An 18,532-nucleotide genomic window follows, 5' to 3' on the forward strand; every position below is an offset into this window, starting at 1 on the left:
CCTTGCTATAGAAATGGAAGCAATGCAAGCAAATAGACCACAAAATGTGTGACTTTTTTTCTTGGATGTTTCCCTTACTACTCCACACCTCCCCCTTTGCTTGACTAGTATTCTATGCTAGGTAAGACACTAGAAGGCAGGAAAACTCTAGTAGTTACTCTTTAAAACAATATAAAAGTGACAAGCATTCATCCAACTAGTGCTCTCTAGGCAACAAAATGTTCCCAAAAAAATCCACTGAGCTTGAATTAGGGTAAAGGTTTCCCTTGCTCGAAAGCCAGTCGAATCTGACTCTAGGGTTGTGGTGCTCATCTCCGTTTCCAAGCCAAAGAGCCAGCGCTCTCTGAAGATGTTTCTGTGGTCATGTGGCCGGCATGACTAAACATCAAGGCGCACGGAATGCTGTTACCTTCCCACCGAAGCAGTACCTATTTATCTACTTGCGATTTCTTGCTTTCGAACTGCTAGGTTGGCAGGAGCTGGAACCAGAGACAGGCGCTCACAGAGACAGGCACTCGGGTCCCGAACTGTTGAATTACCGACCTTCCAGCCTGCAGCTCAGCGTCTTAACCACTTGAGCCACCGCAGCCCACAGGGCTTGAATTAGTCTGTTCTAAATTTTCTGCAACGATAAGCTTTACTTTTGTAGCTCTTGAATTTTAAAAAAATAAACTAGGCACTTTAATTGTTCAGTGTTATAAACCTTACAGAAACCAGTGCAATCCTAAGAATACTTTCCTGGGAATAAGCCCCACTGCATAGATTTCAATAGCATTTTGACTAGGTCTATTGAAGACTGCACTTTAAAGTGTTTTCTTGGCAACAGTCAATCTTGCATTGCTTTCCTACCCACATCTTTATTACTGCATCTCTGAGTTGCTCTAATTTATGCAGGCCACCCAGAATGTTCCCTATCCTAATAAGCATTCCATGATGCCATCATCCTTGCTTTTATCCAAATAGCCCATTTTAATCTAGTGCACAGTGTTGTCATAAAAACAAAGTCCTACAGCAGAGAAGGGATTACGGATCTCATGACTACCACTTCCTGTAGTAGCCATGGAACCTGCTAAGAGCTTTTTTGGTCTTAGAAAGTGGGCTTTTGCCCAGCAAGGCTTCTGACTGGCCCCTGAAGATTTGATTGGCAGATTTTTTTAAAAAATGTTGCTTTGGACAACAGCTACAGCAGCAGGAGGAGTTTCAATTTGTGACTGAAAATAAAGTGCACCTGCCATTTTGTGGCTGTGCCCACCACACTGCGTCAGAATTCCAAAAGCTCAAAAACGTTGGGGATCCATTTTACAAGAGCAGTCAGAAATCCTTCAACCCATTTTTCTTGAACACCAGGGGCACCAGGAAGAGGGTAGTGGTGACAAAAAAAAATCAGTGCATTTTTAAGCACTTTTGAAACATCATCCTACAAAGGCAGCAGTGATTGTCCTTCTGGGAAAATGCCCCAAGGGTCCAAAGTACAAGACCATGGCTTTTGTGGTACTCACTGTAGTATCTCTATCATCATCTGAACCTTAATGTAATTTTCCACCTAAGTCATAGAGCAGGCATACCACAATGCCCCACTACATATGTCATTTGTGACATCTGCGCCACAGATTGGCTAACCAAACACTACAGGAAAGGCTTGGGAAAAGCAGTGGAAGATCTAGCGTTCTAGATATCTTTAATGATGGGACAGAGGTGGTATAAAGTTTAAGAGTAACAAAATGCATAGGTTTCACATAGTTTTTGGAATCTTTTGTCTTTGACTTAAATTGCTAACCCAGTAAAAGTGTAGTACAAATGTTGACAAACCAACAGTGTTCTTTTGAGTCTGTTGCCAGACAAACTGAAATAGCACCCTGTATCTGTGCCAGTGTGGAGTTCAACTAAAAAATCAATTTCATAGTTATTTAATTAATTATGCTACTTTTCCAGACAGGATCTTCCAGGTTATCCATTTTATTCAGTGTGCATTAATGGGAGGTTCCAGCTCCATCCTAGACACTGCAGGGATTATACAGACCATTTTGAGGAAATTAGATGGCAAGCTTGAAATGTGCTCACAGCTGTATATTCCAGCAGATGCTTCTCTCAAGTTTTTTCCAGCAGTTTACCCCCCCCCTCAGTCATGAGACCACACAGGGTGACTGTTTGGCTCTTTCCCCTGTATGGGACCTTAGACTCACTTTACCTGCAGAAGAAAAATAAAAAGTAATTAAAAGCTTCTTTAAAAAGATTTCAGGCATGCTTTTAAAAATGAGACACATTTAACCATGCCCTGCAGGAGTCTCACTTTCTGCTTCTGCAAATCATATGATACCCACCCACATAATCACAAACAAGAAGCAAACTCCAGAAACACTTCTACAAGTAAATCTCCTTCTCAGCCTATTCAGATGTTACAAGCAGTCCTTCTGACCACCCATGTCCTCATTCCTCCTGTTTGATACTTTAGGTAAATACTACTATACGGTTGAACCCTAATTTGCACCAGGACTTTATTTCTTTGAATAGTACCCTCTAGGATTACTAGATGCCACTTTTGCACACTGGTATAAGCAGACTAGTCTATGTTCAAAGACTGTGTTTCAGTTCTACAGTCCCAGCAACGGGCAAAGATCTACCTTCTAGTACTTGGAAGAACTGGGCTGAAGACCAGCCCAGTTTTTAATTTAGATGTACTTTTTTTTTTTTACATGACTTTACATTTCAGGAACACAGTATAGTTTTTTTCTCCTGTACAGAAATACAATCTTCTGCATATGGAAGACTCTGCAAACCCTCACTTTGGACCAGATTCCTGAAAAAGGCAGGAGATCTTTCAGAGTAAGAAACAGCACCCATTAACTGACTGAAATAAAATACAGGCTGTCACCCTAATGAGAAACACGGTTCTGTTGTTTTCTAGTTTTGTCACTAGGGGATGCTACATGTCCTTTGATGAATTTATTTTTTTAAAAAAGTTAAAATCATATACTCTGCTGAGAAATGAAAGCAAAGCATTCAAACCTGTGCATGCCTTATGTTACGAAGATTTCTATTCAAAAGGAACACACCCATCTCCACTAGTCTCAAGATGCATAAATTACAATGTAAATAAATGGTCACAGTAAATGTTTTTGAGCACCTGAGCACATTTTCTACAATAAGATAAAAGCTTTTTAAAAAATTAAAGCCATTGACTTTATCTTAATACGCCAGCCTTTCTATTTCGCTTCTTCAGCAGTTGGGAAGTGTCCCTCCCATATTAAAATATTAATTAATCTAATAATTTATATTCCAAAACATAACTTTCAGAATTCTCAAGTATTCTTTACTCCAAAAACTTTTAAAGAAAAATAAATGTTTAAGAGGTTTAAGTTTTTAAAGAAGAAACCCAAAGTATATAAACTTCTGCGGGCAAGCCCAGTTGACCCCCTCATCATGCAGACCCCCACTATGCTGAGACTCTTGCTCGGCTCCTTCTCAGCTCCCCAAATGATCTCCAGCTCTAGAAACTCCTTTTGTGCTCTAGTTTATTCTTCTTCCATTAGTTGTGTTGATTTGGAATAACTTCCGCACTGTCATTTTTGTCACTCGCTTGTCCCTATTGCTTCAGGGTTGTCGTCCCCCCAATTTGTTTTGCCCTCTCTAGTAGTCCCAGAGGGAGCGAAACACATGTGGAAAAGGGGGTGGAACCCAAAGCAATAGGGACAAAAGAGTGTCAAAAATGACAGTGCGGAAGTGGCTCTCTCTGTTTTGCCTTCCTTGGTCACTGTCAGAGATAAGGTGAGTAGTCCACAGATCAAATTTAAAAAGTAATTGCAGTTTGCACAGTCATTAAAAGCTGGCAAAAAAAAAGCCATCAGGAAAAGGCACTAAAAACAGCTGCAATATGTACTTCAGTTGCCAGTAAGTGTTTCTACTGTAAGAGGCAGAGAAAGCTGCAATGAGGTGATCCAAAAGGCCTCTTACTCAGAAAGACCCACAAATGTAGACCTTGTTTAGCCAAGCTGTATTTGTGGTTGCCACCTAAGTCTCTGCTGTGCCTGGATGGCCTGAGAGAGAGGTAAGGTAGTCGCTCATTTGTGGTGGGCAAGGGAAAACATAAGGGCTCCTGCTACTTCATCTTTCCAAACAATGCAACTAAACTTTGATCAGCAAAATCTGTGTGCCGATGAGTATCCTGTTCATCAGAGAAGTAGGAATGCTCTCCCTTGGAGAACTCTGAGTAGATGTGGGGATGTCTGCTCTTGCATATTTCATGCTCCATTACATGAACAAAAAACTTTTGCCATTAATGGGGTAAGTAAAGAGGCCAGACTTCTTTTACATTTTTACTTTGGTGTGGGGGAAAAAAACAGATTAAATACACCAAGCAGTTTTATTACGGATTTAAATAGTACTGAAGGAGTCTATTTAGATCTCAGCTGGTTATCTGGGGATACATCTTGAATACAGATACCGCCCATGACTATAACACAGTAACTCTTTCCCCCACCTAGTAAAGCTATAGGGAGGAGACATCGATTCTCAGTCTTGTTAATACTTCTGAATCACACTCACATAATTCAGAATGACAGCCTGCTCCCTCCCTGGAATCAAAATGCCTGTTTATTGAACCTATTTTTGAAAGGGAGAGAAATGTCAATGTCTTGCAGCAGCCTTTGTGACACGCTCACCTAAAAGACTTCCAGGTAAGGATGCACAAGAAGTGTCAGGCTTCAAGATTACACTAAAATTTGAGATGGCTGCCTTCCTTCCACTTTGCCCTTTCAGTGCAGACAAGGAAAGGAGATTATGGGATCACAACCATGCATTAGTCCTATTACAGAACAGCAAACCTTTGGGAACAACAGAGCAGAGGAAAGAGGACAAAATCACAGAAGGGTAAGGGGAACTGACTGGTAGAAGCAAAACCTCCAGAGAGATTTACCTGAAGTGTTCCCACTACTACGAACACTAAAAGTGGCTTGGCCCTCCTTTGGCGTTGTCACAATCACAAAGTCGTCTCCTGTTAGAGTCTCACTGGTAACAGAATTTGCATCAGCATTCAAGTGTGGCAGACGCTTGGCCTTTCTGAAAAGTCCAGTGCCAAATCTCTTACCCTGCTTGGAACTGGTCTCCCCATTGGCAGCTTCATCCTTCCTGAGGTCACGAATGGACTCTCTGGATTTGGATTTAGTTCTCAGGTCCCGATGGGATCGGGAAAACAACTTCTGAGGACTCCGGTTCGCACTGCTCACATCCTCGAGCGGAGGCTCAATTTCTGGCAGCTCCTGTTCTACTGAAATAAGATCATCTAGAAAAATATGCAGTCGTCTTTTTGACTCGCTTTCTTCTTCCTTCTCCTGTGGGTTCCCTTGTGACTCCTGCATCTGGCGGGAAGCCCAGCGCATCATTTCCCCTGGGGGAACCCCCGTCACTAATCCATACTTTGGGTTGATGATCTTCCGGGCTACAGTGGAAGAGGAAAATCCCAGTTTTCCAGCATCTTGACGGAAAGGGCACGGAATGTTTAGCTCCTTATAGAGATCTATCTCCTCCGAAATGGCATAGAGCTCACGGAATTCGATATCAAACATTTCCACATTCTGTCCTGACAAGAACAAAATAATGTTTCTGTCTATGTGGGATGAGGTCCATGTGAAACTGCGAAACAAAGAGGATGCTGTTACAGTCTGGACATTAATAGAAAGAGCTACTTTTTCAAACTTAAGCTCTTTTATTATTCAGGAATGCACATTACAGTAGTCAGAGATTGCATTTATCTACCCAAGTATTCCATAAGACTGGCTGTTATTGACAAGCACACAGTGGAGAAGGTCTTGCAGGCATGACATTCAAATCAGGGTGCCCAGTACTATCCTGCTAACCCCATAACTTGGAATACTGTATGAAACCTATCTGGTAAATAAATGCTGGGGTGGAGGTAGGGGGAGGGCACAATATTTCAGTACTCATCACACCCTTTTATTGGACATCCTATGAAATCCTTCATGTGGATTTCCTTTCACAGCTTATAGTCAGTGGCAGCTGAATTGGCAGACCACCTGTATGGACAGCACTAGATCCCTTCATCTTGACAAAGCCCAGGCTAAGCATTCAGATTAGAGGCTCCGCAGAGGCAGCGTCTTGCAAGTTTAGCATTTCTACATTGTATATTATTTCCTTACATGGGAGCTGCTGTGTGCCCCCCTTCCAGATAACACATTTGTGCCCCACAGTTACCAAAAGGAAGAGGGACACATGGATGGAGTTCCTGGTTGAGAAACTGACCTGTAGGAACCAGTGATGACTTTTTCACCATCCACCAACAGGAACCGGGATGCCAAATTGCCTTTGATCTTCCCTGATGGCGTATAGTAACCAACTCCTGTCACAGAGCGTACACGGATATTCTAACAAGAAAAGACACAGTGGGCAATGCACAAAGGAAGTCTAATCATTACCTTGCCTTCCTATACTCCCACTTCTCAAGGGTTCATTAGCAAGTCAACAAAAACCAAGAAGAAACCAAGGAAAGTAGCAAGATCTCATGCAGGAAGTTCCATTTTAGGGATAACCTCAGCAGACTCAGTTCTCATAACCTTGATGATGCATTTAACCAGCTGCTTTGTAGCTTTATCCCTTCCCCTGCTCTGCAGTCAGCTTCCCACGTGCTAGGACTTTGGTGAGGAGAGCAGGCAGTTTATCCTGTTTCTGGCATCAAGACGTATTTAGAAGTGTAGTAGCCACTAACACAAAAATACTAGATGTGAAACAACAAAAAAGGTAATCTTACATGTGCCTGGTAAGGGAGGTCTGTTCAGAGACAACAGAAGCCCAATCCCACTTTCTAGGAATATTCTAGTATAAGGAAAGTTCCCTGTACCATAACAAAATGTTATTCCTGCATATGTTTTTGTAGACTAAAGTCCATTGTCAGATGACTGTGGTCCTCATTAGGCAGACTTATGAGGTTATCACAAAAAACAAAATGGGGCCCTGAAATGCGGGACGTGCATGGGGTGTAATGTAATTACATAAAATTAAAAGATAATCAAGAAAAGTTCAGATACCATTCACAGTAGCAATAACTGGTCATTTTTCTAGTTTTGCTAAGCTAGTTAACATCCAAAATGTTTAAGGAGTCCTAAGTTTTCCTTTACAGGAGTCTTCTGGCACTTCAAAGGCTAACAAAATTGTATTCTAGCATAATCTTTCACGGACTAGAATCCACGTCTTCAGTTACAATGAGTGAATCACTATGCTGTCATTTCATGCATGGTGGGGAGAACATACAAACAAATAGCATGGTCAAGAACTCATGAAATGCAACTAATCAGGAAAACAAACAGACCATTCAATAGAACAAAATTTGGGTCCAGTGGCACCATTAAGATCAAAGTTTTATTCTCGGGATAAGCTTTTGTGTGCATGCACACTTCTTCATCTGAAGACGTGTGCACGCACATGAAAGCTTATACCTAGAATAAAACTATGCTGGTCTTAAAGGTACCAGTGGACTCAAACTTTGTTCGGCTGCTTCAGACCAAAACAGCTACCCACCTTAGCCCATTCACTAGTTAGCACAGAGTCTAATAAGAAGGATAACTTCAGCACCAAGTACAGATGGGCATTTGAGTACAAGGCATTTCATCTCTTCTCACATACGAACCTTCTTGGTCTCTGATCTGCCAACAAGGCCATACTCAAGACTCCACTTCAGGTAGATGTAAACTTGTTGCCTAGTATGAGCAACACCTTATACTGTGGAATGCACTCCTCCAGCCCCAAGAGGTTCACTGTGGCCTTTTCTTGCCGCCTTCTGACAAGCATTTGATACTAGCTAGCATAATCTAGACCCATTTATGTTGCTTTCCATTTATGCTGCAGCTTCTGATTTTGAAATTTTATGCTAGCTTTTAATTGACATTTTATAGCTTTTGTTATTCATTCTTGTTAACTGCTTGTTATAAATAACTGAACGTGTAAAGTGTTAAATGCTATGATCCTGATGCACTTCCTGGTATTTATCCTAAACATTTTCATAATCATGAGAAAGATCAGCAATCAGAAGCCTCTAGGCCAAATCCAGACTACCAGCCATATTGCCTGACCCCCCAAGATGTCAATCTAGAGCCAAAGAGGAACACTATGGAAATGTTGTCCAGGGCAACAGCAAGTGACTATGAGACATAACAAACTTGGCCATCTACTTCTTACTCTTCTCGAAGCAGCCCTCCAAGGAACTACTTGCTGACTAGCGATCTACAGTTATTTATATCTACGGTCTGCTTCTGAAATTCATTTGATTAAAAAAACTTATCTGATAACACTGGCATTTATTTTTAAAATCAGAGAAAAATGAAGGAAAGAAGCAACCTGGTTAAAGTCTCTCAGTGGCTAGTATATATTTGAATGGAGTAATGTAAACACTTCTGATATACAAGGTCCACTTCACACAAACTGGATTAGCAGACATCTCCACTGGGAGGAAAAACTGTGTAGGCATGCAATTAATGCACACATTTGTTTAATCATGCCTATATGCATTTTTCCTCTGATAAACTATGTGTGAAAACTCTCACATGAAGCAATACCTCCGGATCTCATGGGGGGTGGTGAATTTGAGATTATTTACCTATATAATTTATTTCTCCACACCCCTGAGAATACATGGCTATTTACCATAGCATTTTTTTAAAAACCCAACAACTCAGGAACAACATGTACTTATAAAAAGTTGGTTGTCAGCAACAATTGTTTATACAGCATGAAGGCTTGTTTGAAAACAAACACTTTTACAACATTTTATACACATTAATAAGCCACTGCAGATTGGAGTCTCTAGCAAGTGGATTCCATAAGGTCAAAGCCACCACTATGAAGGCCCTGCTAGGCACTCGTAGCAATTCTACATAACCCAAAGATGTAATTTGAAGCAAGATATCCCTGGCAAATCTTAACTCAGAGGAAAAGGCGCTTTCTAGAAGATTTGAAAATTCTCATTTGCAGGTAGAGTCCTCGAAATTTCTAGTCAGTTTTGCAGGAGTTTTAATGCCCCATTCCCCATCTAAGACTCATGAATCTTCTTTAGGATTACATGCTTTTTCCACCAATCCTGCTTTGATAGTTTCTGATCTAGTACGCAGTGCTAGGTCCACAAGAAAAAAGCTGATACAGCTTCTGCTGTTTGGTTAACCAGTTCAGTAGGTTATACAAATTCTTTATCAGGAAGCAGAGGAGCTTAAGAAAATGTTTCCTTACCAAACAAAGGAAATCCTACCAGAATTTAGCGGCTGGATTTTTATCATTAAATTTTCTCCTCTTTTGAGAAAAACAAATTGGATTTGTGCTTCATTAGTGTAAGGAGAAGATAGTTCTCATACACAAGATAAAATAAACCATTACTCACAATATTCTATAGGTTATTTTTATTTTACTTTTTTATTTATTCATATATAGCAGGTTAGGGCCCTGCTACATTTAAGCTGTCCTTATGGTTTAATTAGGCCTTTTTGTCTTAAAATTCCTGACTTTTCTGTTGTTTCCAGATAATTAAAAACATGCTTTTTCATAAAATATATCATTTGAAATGTATTTGAGATGGAAGTGAAAAGAGACAAAATAATTCAAGATTTTGACGAATGAAAATAACCAGTCAGCTTTAGCTTTCAGCAAGGTCTTTGGCTCATAACTAAGCTGCCTTATACTTTCCAGATGACTGGTATATCTACTCCAATATATTCTCCACTCAACTGAAAGCAGCTTTCAAAGTTCAGGTCCTCCCAATCTGCTACAGGGAGATACTTTAACTGGTAATTCCGGGAACAAACCCTGAGGACTTTGGAATGCAAAGCATGTGATCTACCACTGAATTATGGCTGTCATCAGCACAGTTCACCCATGGTCCCCAGAAACTGAAATAGGAGGGTAAGAATCTAAAACCAGAACTCACTAAAACTAATAGACTCCAGCAATTTCAGAAGATTCCTGCTCCCTTATATTTGAGTGTCTTGACACTGTTCAGGTAAGTTCACATAGGATTGTCAACTAACATCAGGCCTTAGTTGGGCCTGTTCTCATGTTATACACATGCAGGAAGCAATCAGGTTTGCAACAGCAAGAGCATACAACACGTGAGCAGTTAACTCTATGACCTCATCTGCAAAAATATTCATGATTGTTCCAAAATGTATGTTGTTGCAACTGGTGCCTGGAAATTAACAACACAAATATTATGACAGAACTGGTTGCTTGCTGGTAAAAACTGCCCCTATGTGATATCAGAACTTCTTTCCTTTTGAAAAACACACCATTTAAGTGATATTACCAGCCAGGAAGGGGGGGGGGGGTTTGGAAAACAATAAAACCTATTTGATATAAAATGAGATCTGAAATATCATGGTTCTAGAATTATTAATGCCTTGGTTTGTTTACATTAAACAATCATCTCTGAATTGTGGGTTTTGATACACTTGGTTACACCCTGAACTATGGTGGGTCAAACCAATGGTGCTGTCAGTATTTTCTTTTCTTATTAAGGGAAAAAGACAGAGAGCAGGACAGAAAAATTATTATTAAGGGGAAAAGACAGATGAAGAAAAGGACATAAAGTGGGAAAACAGAAAGGGAACCACAGAAACACAATAAAAATACAAAATGGGTTTCCACATTACAGATTGGGAAAAAGTCTGGTTCCAGGTAAAAATAAAAAAAGACTAATTTACTATTCATTTAAAATGCTGAATATTTGTCTCCTGGTTAACTGGATGTATCAAAATCTCAATGGCCACAAAACCTTCAGAAAGCATTCAGTCCTCCATCAGGGCAAGAATTCTTTTGTCCATCGGAAAATGACAGTATATCTGTGCCCTGATATCTTTCAAGAGTCATTATAACAAGAGAGTTAACAAAATCATACCCGTATCTGGAAATCACTGAGCTCCATGCCTTTGCACATCTCCAGGAAAAACTTAGAGCCTTCTTCATCCAAGATAATGTAGACTGGGATCCGACGTTTGTATGCTGCATCTACAATATCCTGGAAGATATCCCTGTCTGTGAACTGGTCCATAACAACTGCAATGATCTGGAAATGGACATAGGAGAACAGTCATTTCAATAAAACCAAGCTGCTGTGGTCAAAAGCAGTACCACTATGAAACACAAATGTATGCATCCAAGGCAGGAGGATATATAATATATATTCACAATTAACACTTAACTGTCAGAAACATTAGCATATTTGAGATAGAATTAATAGCATGACTCTCGCTTGTCTGTACAGACTAGAAAGTTCCTGTTGAGGGCTATCCATGCGTTGTGTTAAGCAGATGCCCAGAGGACATTTTTCACTCTTTGGCACTCCACAACCTCCATGCTTGTGATGTAACCTATACTGCTGTGTGTGTGTCTGTGTGGGGTGTGGGCACCAGAACAATCTGACATTTATCCATCTAAGGATAAACATACAGCCCACATGCAGGATTTAACCCCAATACAATTTTTTTTAACTTTAAAAAGTTAAAGTGCTGACACAAATATTCAAATGTTAGCTGTGCTTTCAGCTTGACTGCCAGCAGTTCCTTCTTCTGAATTATAAACCTTTTAAAAATCTTGTCTGTAGCAAGCCTTCCAGTGTTGCCAGTCCTGATGGAACGCAACTGCTTGGACTGGTTAAATATTCCCCTAATGGAAACAGGACCATACAAGCAGAACAAAGGGCTAGCAAGAACAAGTGGGGAGGAGGGGAGATGTTCTTTAAAGCTGGAGGCAAATAATTTGTGCAACCACAAAATGCTCCGTATCAGAGAAGCTCACAATCTTGGAGTGTTGTACCGTCCAGACACAATTTATTAAGTACATACAATCCTTTCTTTTTTATGAGGTTCAAATTTACGTTGCATCACTTGAAAATTTAACAGCCATTAATTAAGCCACTGCAGGACATAGATCACCTCTGCCTCAGTTGCCCCAAACTTGCCCAGATTAAAGGTTACTTGTAAGTGGTCACAGGTTTGAAAAGACCATCAAGATATGAGTCAATCCTCATAAATCCTGTAATCTGTATGCATTTAAAACAGCACAATAATATCACTCAATGTCTATGTACAAAGAAGAGCCCAAGGGTTTTATCACATGAGCAAAGTATTAAACTACTTGATGACTCTTTTAAACACATGGACCTTAAGGCTTTGATGGTTAAAGATTCTCCATTTTCCAAATCAGCAAAAAATGGATTAAAATTAAGCAAATCAGCAATCTCCGCTGCTGAAACATGCAATAACTCATTTATCTTTATACTTACTCTTCAGATACATGGGTGTGTGTGTGTGTGTGTGAGGGACGTAACATTATAATGGAAAATTTACAGATATCGCCCATGATCAGGGGAGAGAGAAGAGTGACACAGATATAGGGTTGCCAGGTCCCCCCTAGCCATAAGCAGGGATGCCCCCCCACCCAGATTCAGGTTGAGAAACTCCTAGAGATTTGGGGATAAAGCCTGGGGAGGACAGGGACCTCAGTGGGGTACAATGCCAAAGAGTCCACACTCTAAAGCATTTTCTCCAGGGTAACTGATCTCTGTAGTCTGGACACGAGTTGTAAATCCAGGAGATCCCCAGGTCTCACCTGCAGGCTGGCATCCCTACACACAAATAAAGTGAGTGGTGGAGCAAAGGGAGAAAAATAAGTGTTTCCAAATAACCTTAATGTGGCCGGCAACTTTTTTGGTATCCACCCTTACCCTAATAGTTACTGTGGTTCTACACCTGAGATCATTATGAGCTACCTAGGTTGCAGACAGCGATCAGACGATGAGCCTGAAGAGTAAAAGTAATGTTCTTGGAAACTTTTATTTTTAAATCATTACACATGTATACTGGCAAACTGAACACAGTCTGGAGCAGATCCAGAGGCAGCAATCATGCTGTTAATATAGCACTTTGTATAGCGTATAAAACTGTCACCCAGAGTCATTTTGACAGAAGAGGTCTATTTGGATTACTATTAAAGTGACAGGACATAGAGAAAGGTTTCACTGAGAGTACCAATTTAACGGCACAAAATTTAATCAGTTCAGAATTAATGGAAAGGAACTCCTTTCATGGACTTTACTAGCTTTGTAACATTTCTGAGAATCACTGGGAGTATCTTGGGAAGAGATTACACCTCTCTTCCCATACTGAACATTAAAAGGTTGTCCCTGTCAACTGTGTGGACCAGCAGAAGTTGCAGCACCCCACTCTTCTGGACTATAGAGACTGGAATTATTGGAACAGTGCTCCCAATGCTTAAAATGAAACTGATCTTTAAAGATGTATAAATGACAGATGCCACTCAGTGAGCTTAAAGACCAAAAGGTGAGTGAGGATATCCAACATACCCAAGTTGCCTTTCCTGGGATAACACAATTATGCTTTTGAACACAGCGTGATAAATAGATCAAGACTTTATGACACTTGGGAGAGTGTGCAACAGAATAATTTTCAGTAACATGGCTTTGGCTGTTGTCCTTGAAAACATTTAAAAATGAAAGAAAAGCTATGGAACACTTTCATTTTATATTTTATAGCATTCTGATGGGGAGGAAGCATTTAGAACATTCAATACAGAGAGAGGAATACTGGAGAATATTGGCTAACATATAGTACCTGAAAGACATTTTTAAAATCCCGTGTTGCAAGGCACATGCTTCTCTATCTTTACCAATCATTAAACTTGCTGATTCCAAGTATCTGAAGAGATTAACTCCTTTCAGAAGTATCCTGTCTCATGGTTTTGCTCTGCTTCCTGTATCAGAGCTGTTAGAATTGGTCACCATGCTCTTAAGAAAATGCCGCAAAGACCAAGTATTTGTTTAAATACGTGGCCTATGGAAGTACCATTATTTACTTCAGATTAGTTCTATATATGATTAGAAATGCTCCTGCACACTAGTCAGATTGCACTGAAATGGATGGAATTACTTATAAGTGCGGAAGATCACAGGGTTTTAACTTTACATAAACAAATGAAAACAGGATTACATACATATCCAGAAAAGGGAAAAGGACAATAATTTCTAAGTATATACATTTGCCTATTGGATCACACCTTTAAAATTCAGATAAAATTAATCTCAAATAACTACAATCTCCAGATTTATAATAATCATGCAATGAGAGCAAGAATCCTCACTGTAACCACTGGTGTATATGACCACTCTTCCCAACTGACTAGTGTTGCTTCCACATGAGGGCAATCATCTGTTCTGCTCTCACTGCAGCAACAGAGTCTCTGCGGAGGATAAGCAAGGAGGATAACCCTCCTGCTTGTTACCTCCCCCCCACACACACTAATGGGGGTTCTGCTAGTTTTTTTTTTTTTTAATCAACAGCCGGGATAGCCCAGGCTAGCCTGATCTCATCAGCTCTCAGAAGCTAAGCAAGGCCAGCCCTATTATTTCGATGGAAGACCACCAAAGAAGCACAGAGTTACTTGCTACACAGAGGCCCTGTTCATATGAGGGGGAGGGGGATGGAACGGGGGCGGAGCAAACGGGCGCGATCCCACGGCAACATCTGGGAATCGTTGCCTGCCCGTCCCTGATCCGTCCCTACCGCCGAAAACGCGCACTAAAAAAGAACCACCTACCTAGGTGGTTCTTTCCAGTAGAGCGCCTCAAACCGGGCCGTGGGATTGGCCGGCGAGTCCTTGCGCCGGCGCATCCCGGCCGTTCTGCGCATGCTCGGACACGCGCAGTTCGGCAGACTCCCCCTCCCAGGCATCTGATCGTGCCGGGGAGCGCCGCGCCGCGGCTCGGGGGATCCGTGGGATCCCACCGCGACGTCTCAACTTTGGTGCGGCTCAGATTAGCCGCAGTTCAGCCGTCCTTTTCCCTGCCGTGTGGCAGGGACCAGAGGCAGGCAACAGCAAACCATCTCTGTTTATCAACTGCCTCAAAAACCCTACAGGGTCACCATAAGCCTGCTGCTACCTGACAGCGCTTTATGCGCACAAAGAGGCATAGTGCTGGAGTAGGAGACTAAAGTGATGAATCTATGATTGATTTTAAAAAAGCCCATTTGTGCTAGATACAGTCGGAGCAGTGTGGAAATCGACACCTTTCCATCTGTACAGATCTTAAACCTGCTCTGAATATTATCTTTCCTGAAAGAGCTATGAAAGTAGATTCGGAAAAATACAGCAAAGCCAGGGAAAGCCCAGAAAGTAGATGACTATACAACAAGGTTGTGAGGAAGCCTCCCCACCACCACCATTGCAGTTCGGGTGGGGGAAGATCAGAGTGGAGCAAAACTGCTGTACGGAAACAACCTGAAGCCTTTTCCCCATGGGTTATGTGTTCAGGGGGTTGGGGGGGATGCAGTTGGGGTGTGGATTTCCTCCTTTCCCACCATATTGTGGTGAATTTGTGCACCTCCAGAGTTTCCCCAGCTTTGATATTTTCCACAGCCGCTTTCTGTGAAGTTTTAAAAACGATCACAGCAAAGCTTGGACAGCTGCTAGCTGGATGGGAAAATTTGAATTTTTTGGTCCCAACCTCATGGCAGCAATATTTTTGCCCCTGCAGTAGCCATTTGCTCCCCCCAAACATTTTGTGTGCTTTGAATCAGCAGCTGAGTATCATAACAATATGCATCAGATTGCCTGGGTGTTGCAAGCTCGCTCCTGCCCCCGAGGCACCATGGAAAGGTTGAACTGACCGTCTTGCCTGCGGAAGGAGGGTGGCGGCGGCCCATATATAGGGTCACATGCACGGCAGGACCCAGGCCAAGCAAAGCCCGATAACCTGGAGACACCCATGCAGCAGTGGCCGCCTCTACCGGCTGGTGATCCATGGCGGGGCGATGCTGAGGGTTCAAGCCAGAGATCATCGACAAGCCATGCCATTCCCATGTGGCGGCAGCCGCTCTAGGCCAAAGGCTGCCGGATTGTCTGATGGGGGAGCGGGCACAAGGCTGCACATGTGGCAGAGGCAGGCCACCCAGTGACCAGGAGATTGCTGGCACTGCCCCCCACAAGATGGTAGCCGTCTGTGGCTGAAGGCTGCTGGGTGTTCCATGGGGGGGGAGAAGCCCAGCTGCCTGCACTTGGTGGCAGGACTAGGCCCCCGATATGCAGAAGAAATTGTAAAAGCACATATTCATGGCAGCATGAATATGACAGTGGTGCTGGCTACAAGCAGGCCCCACCACATGATCCTCTGTGCCCACCCCCCATGCAAATGCTGATCACTGTGGCCATACGGAATAGCATCCACAGAGCTACAGGCTGAGTGGAGAGGTGTGCGACGTCACCTTGGAACCCAGAACCAGTATGAATGCGGCTGCAGCAGCTCCCAATTTACCAGTGAGGCTGCCACTGAAGTGAAGGGGTTCTGCTTGACTGCTGCAGACAAGATTGTTCTGCTGTGCTGAAGCCACAATTGGAGTGGCTCTGGCCACTCCCCCTCCCCAGCAGCCTCCTATTCCATCCATCGCACTAGTTGCTCGTGGCCGGGACAAGAGCCCTGGCCGGGCCAGTTCCGGACCCGGGGCCTTATTTTTGACACCCCCACCCTAGAGACTTCTTTAATGAAAGCTAACAATACTGAAAACCTGAAACACAGCTTGTTATAACATTATAATATTAGTTTAATTGCTATTTAAAAATAGCCCTGAAAAACATCTGCCATGTGGAAGCCCTGCTGCAGCAATGGGGAAACTACACAAGCCTGTTCTTGTGTGGAAAACACCTAGGGCAGCCATTAGCCAGAAAAGGTCTAAGGAATGGTTAAAGTAGACTGCAGGGTACTGTTAAGATTGCAGAAGTCCCTGGTCTTAAAAGAGTTCCTCTTCTATTCCAAACACGTCCCTACAGAGAACCCAACAGAAGTGTAGTTAAGACTGTCTAGAGCATGACAGCGCTTCTTTCTTCAGTGTTCAAAGCATACATCTCACATTTTAAACATTTAATCTTGTATGTGCTCTTGACCACTAATGACTTACAGCCTGATCCAGGCAAGGTATATTAAAGCTAAAGTAAATCGCACCTAGCTCAATGGAATGGTTTTCCTGATACCAGAAGTGTGCTTAAAACTTAAGCCAAAGAGAACAGAATCCATGAAGATTGCAGACTTTAACCATGCATACACCACAATCCTAATTGTGTTGGGCACAACCTACTGTGGAATTCCCCTGTACAACCCCCAAGGTTTGCTCAAGAGCTCAGTAGATTGTGCATGATACACTATTAAACCAACTAGCCCCAATGAAAACAATGGGCCTTACCTTTAAACAAATCTATTTAGGAAAAGGGTATAAGCATGTATTTAATGACAGAATCCCATATGGGAGAAGAAAGTGATCCCAGATGAAAGTGTGGAAATATACAGAAAAACCTGTTTGGACTTGTTCTGGGGAGCCAAGTTGTTCCATATTAACTCCTACCCATGCCATTACTCTGGGCTGTGAATAAGGGGCAAACCTTTAGAACAAGGAAAAGCTGAGCGGAAAAGCTGACAGCACTCTTTCCAGTAGCGGCAAAATCCCGAAGTTTGCTTAATGAAGGGGGAGCTTCCTTTGCCAAGGAAGCAGGGCCTCAGGAGCACTCAAGTGGGCTGGAACAGAGGGCTGCTGAATGAAGTTCTTTCTCCGTTACCCTCTTGGTGCCTGCCTCAGCACCTTCTGTACTTAAAACAAAAGTTTCCATTTGAAACTCAGAACTGATCTGGCAGGTTTAGACTTCCCTCAGAAATCGCTGTACATGTCGTCTTTTGAAACAGTGCTGCCATATTCATTCCTTATACTGGACTTCCCACTCCCCCCACCGGCGCACACACAGCCCGCCCGGAGTGAAGGGCTACCGGGGGGGAGACCCACCTTCTGCGCTTGCTGGATCATTTCGCGCGCCACTTCCTTGACGCGAGGCGCATTTTCTTCCTTACGGGGGTGGGTAAAGAGAGCCAAGCGGTTGAGTCCTCGGTAGAAAGTGTTGTGGGTCCAGCCCAAGTCCAGCGGAGGGATTTCCGTGTCGGAGCGTTCGGGCCAATAGGCCAGCGAGAGGGGCTTCCCGGCGGGTCCCGTGAGACTCTTGCCGCGGTCGAGGTGCGCGTCGTAGGCGCACCAGCTGCTCCGCAAGGCCTGGCGCTCCCGGCTGGAGAGGAAGTCACGCAACTTCTCGGTCTTCAGCTGCTCCTTGTATGCCTTTTCCCCTTTGCCCACCAGGGCCTGCAGGGCCCGCCGCCGGGGCTCGCTGTAGTAATACCGCGGGTGGTTCTCACCAATCCATTCGTTCACGTGCGCGTCGTCCAGGCAAAGGAGCTGCGAGTCCGCCATGCTCCCTCCGCGCCAGTGGCACACTCAACTGTCGAGTCAGAGCTGCTAACCGTACCTGAAGCAGGGAAGGGAGGAGTCATCTTGCCCCGCCCCGTCTCACCTGGCCAGGTAGAGGTGGCGGCAGTCCTCCCTCCGAGTGGCAAAGGCGGCAAGGGCACGAGTGCAGGCGCGCCGCGTGGGGAAAGGGGCGACGGGGCAGGAGACCAGGAGTGTGCTGAGATTTTCGATCTAGCAGGCCATGGGAAAGG

The 18,532-nt window shown here is 43.1% G+C and overlaps 1 protein-coding gene across 1 annotated transcript; it reads right to left on the reverse strand.

The window, feature by feature from the left end:
- Positions 1-1,662: 1,662 nt before the first annotated feature.
- On the reverse strand, positions 1,663-18,294 carry FAM83F (family with sequence similarity 83 member F). Its single transcript, XM_015419203.1, has 5 exons — positions 17,829-18,294; positions 10,886-11,053; positions 6,256-6,377; positions 4,913-5,628; positions 1,663-2,188 (listed from the first exon to the last, which is right to left on the reverse strand). Exons 1-5 carry the CDS (start codon positions 18,282-18,284, stop codon positions 2,124-2,126), a joined length of 1,527 nt encoding a protein of 508 aa, XP_015274689.1. The 5' UTR covers positions 18,285-18,294; the 3' UTR covers positions 1,663-2,123.
- Between the last annotated feature and the right edge of the window lie 238 nt (positions 18,295-18,532).

This window comes from Gekko japonicus, unplaced genomic scaffold, assembly GCF_001447785.1.
Source record: "Gekko japonicus isolate JY-2015 unplaced genomic scaffold, Gekko_japonicus_V1.1 scaffold37, whole genome shotgun sequence".
Taxonomy (NCBI): domain Eukaryota; kingdom Metazoa; phylum Chordata; class Lepidosauria; order Squamata; family Gekkonidae; genus Gekko; species Gekko japonicus.